The sequence below is a fragment of the Pteropus vampyrus genome, unplaced genomic scaffold (genome assembly GCF_000151845.1).
Source record: "Pteropus vampyrus isolate Shadow unplaced genomic scaffold, Pvam_2.0 Scaffold23, whole genome shotgun sequence".
In the NCBI taxonomy this organism is placed as follows: domain Eukaryota; kingdom Metazoa; phylum Chordata; class Mammalia; order Chiroptera; family Pteropodidae; genus Pteropus; species Pteropus vampyrus.
In genome coordinates, this window is record NW_011888804.1 from 3662489 (window position 1) to 3665063 (window position 2575).

At 53.2% G+C, this 2575-nt stretch overlaps 1 protein-coding gene across 1 annotated transcript in view; it reads left to right on the forward strand.

Annotated features, from left to right (window-relative positions):
- RPH3A (rabphilin 3A) overlaps positions 1 to 2575 on the forward strand; it is a 70304-nt gene that overhangs the window by 47050 nt on the left and 20679 nt on the right. Inside the window, exon 11 of the mRNA XM_011356055.2 lies at positions 809 to 888. Within this exon, the coding sequence (XP_011354357.1) occupies positions 809 to 888 (80 nt within the window). The remainder of the gene's footprint in view (positions 1 to 808; positions 889 to 2575) is intronic.

The window sequence follows — 2575 nt, forward strand, 5'->3', positions numbered from 1 at the left end:
TCTGCCTTGTGTGTCCCTTCACTCGACTGCCAAGCATAGATGATCCCTCCCAGCCCGTGTGCGTCTCTGTTATGAGCTATCCCCAGTGGCTTGTAACAAGCCCGTCTCTGTATTACCTCTACACACCTCACCCACTCCTCTCTATATTTGACAAGTATTTATTGAGCACCTACTAGCTGCCCCCGGCTGTGCTAGGTACTAGGGCTACCCATGACAAAATTTAAAGACAGACAAGGAGGCCGATCTGATGGAACCAATGTCCTAGTGGCGAGAAATATACCAATGAGTCCACTTCAAACAGAGATAGAGGACCATGAAGGAAGTAAAAAGGGTGAATGACTGAGGGTGGCTGCTTTAGATGGAGTGATCAAAGAGGGCTTCTGTAAGGAGGTGACATTCAAGCCGAGATGTGGATAATGAGGAGGCCCCAGCCATGTGAGGATCTAGAGGGAGAGCGTTCCAGGCAGAGGCAACAGCAAATGCTAAGGCTCATTCACTCCTTCAGCGAGTGAGTGAGCACCGACCGTGTGCCCTGCACCGTGTCCAGTGGAGACACAGCGGTGAACAAGACGGGGCACAGTCCTCGCCCTCCTGGGGTTCTCAGACTGGCGGGATGGGAAGTCATTAATTAGGCGTTGCATGATCTATTAACTGGTCACAGCTGTGCCGAGGGTCTAGCAGGATGGGGTGTCCAGAGCAGGAACCGAGTCTTCCTGTCCCCCAGATGGGGCGCACAGTCAGTGCTCGGGAAATGTTTGTCGAATGACTGAATGACTGTTCTCTTCGTTCCTGCCTCTTTCCACTCCAGCCACCCTGGGTGCCCTGGAGTTCAGCCTTCTCTACGACCAGGATAACAGCTCCCTGCACTGCACCATCATAAAAGCCAAGGTGGGTGAGGGGGCCAAGCTGGGGACCACTCAGGCTGTTCGGGCATTTCTACGGGACTCAGGGAAGGCATGGGTTACCAGACCTGTCTCCCGTCATTGCCTTGTCTATCTGTGACACTGACGGTGATGGGAAAAAGGCAGGGATTAGCCAAAGCCAGTATCTTTAGGAGAGAACCTCCTCTGGGGGTCCCAGAGGGGTTTCACTTAACTGCAGCCACTTCCCAGGAGCTGGCTTCAAGGGTAGAGCTGAGATCCGCTGGCTCAGCCACAGCCTTTCTGGAAGGGATCGTGGAAGGGCCACGCGGGAGGCAGTGACAGCCCAATGTGACAGCTGACATGGCCACGGAACGGCTCCTTTGGCTGACGTGGCTGTCAAGCGGGAGCAGCAGCCTAGGTTGGCCCATGGTCGCACACACGAGGGCACTAACGCAGGCTCTGGAGGGGGTGGGAAAGGCAAACCAGGACGGAAGAGCGTCCCCACACTGCAGGCTCCGGGGTAGTGAACCGACTTCATCCCAGACCCCAAGGAAAGCCGGGTGACATCAGTGCAAATCCCAGAAAGTAACTTACTAAGATTTTCTCCCACCCCAGGTCTGGTGCATCTAGAACAAGCAAGGCTCAGGAACCAGACTTCCTGGCTTCAGATACCAACTCCGCAGCTTCCTAGCTGTGTGATTTGGGGGAGGTTACTTAACCTCTCTGGGCCTCAGTGTGCCCATTTGTAAACTGGGGCTAATAACAGAGCCTCTCCCGTAGGGACGACTCTGAGTCTTAAGTGTAAGGTGGCTGCATGTTCCTGTTTGCCCAGGACGGTCCCCAGCTATGCCTGTTGCCTTGCTCTAGTAATGAAGAACTTACTCCTCACTCATGAAATGTCCCAGTTTGCATGATAAATGAGGTTTGAAATGCCTAACACAATTCTTAGATCAGTACACCCAGGTCTCTCCTTCAGCGAGCATTTATTGAGCACCTGTTACGCGTCAGTCACTGTGGCAGGCACTTAGACGTGTTCAGCCCCCTCTTCCAAATAACGCAGTGAGGTCAGGGCACACGTTATCTTGTTTCATCTTTGTATGAACCTCTGAGGTAGGAGTCATCATTATTAGCCCCATTGTACAGGTGGGGAAACCGGGGCTCAGAAAGTTAAAGCCTGAGGTCACACAGCTGGTAAGGGACAGAGCTGGATGAGTCCAGATGTAACAGTCTGTAGCTCAGGTCCTTAACCATTCACTCACTCAGGCTTCTCTTCCAGCTCCAGAGACGGGGGAAAGCCACACCGTGACAACCTCCTTGAGGCAGGGGTTTCATACACCCTCGAGAGCTTTCCAGGGATTATTTTGTACCATTTAATCTTCACAACAACCTATGAGGAAGGATCTGTCATGATTCCCATTTTACAGATGGGGAAACTGAGGCACAGAGCGATTAAGTGACTTGCCCAGATCACACAGCCAGGAAGCGGAGGAGCTGGGATTGGAACCAGTATGGTCCAGCGCAAAAGCCTGTGCTCTCACTCACCGGGCAACCCTGCCAGCTTTCCCCTCTGCACCCCATTTCGTGGCATCCTCTCCCCAGCTAGTAGTAGTGAAAATTGTTTCACACGTGCTTGTGCCAGGCCCAGAGCTCAGCCTTCACAGGTGAGACCGCATTTAATTCTCCAGGAACCCTGTGAAGCAGGGGCTGCGATT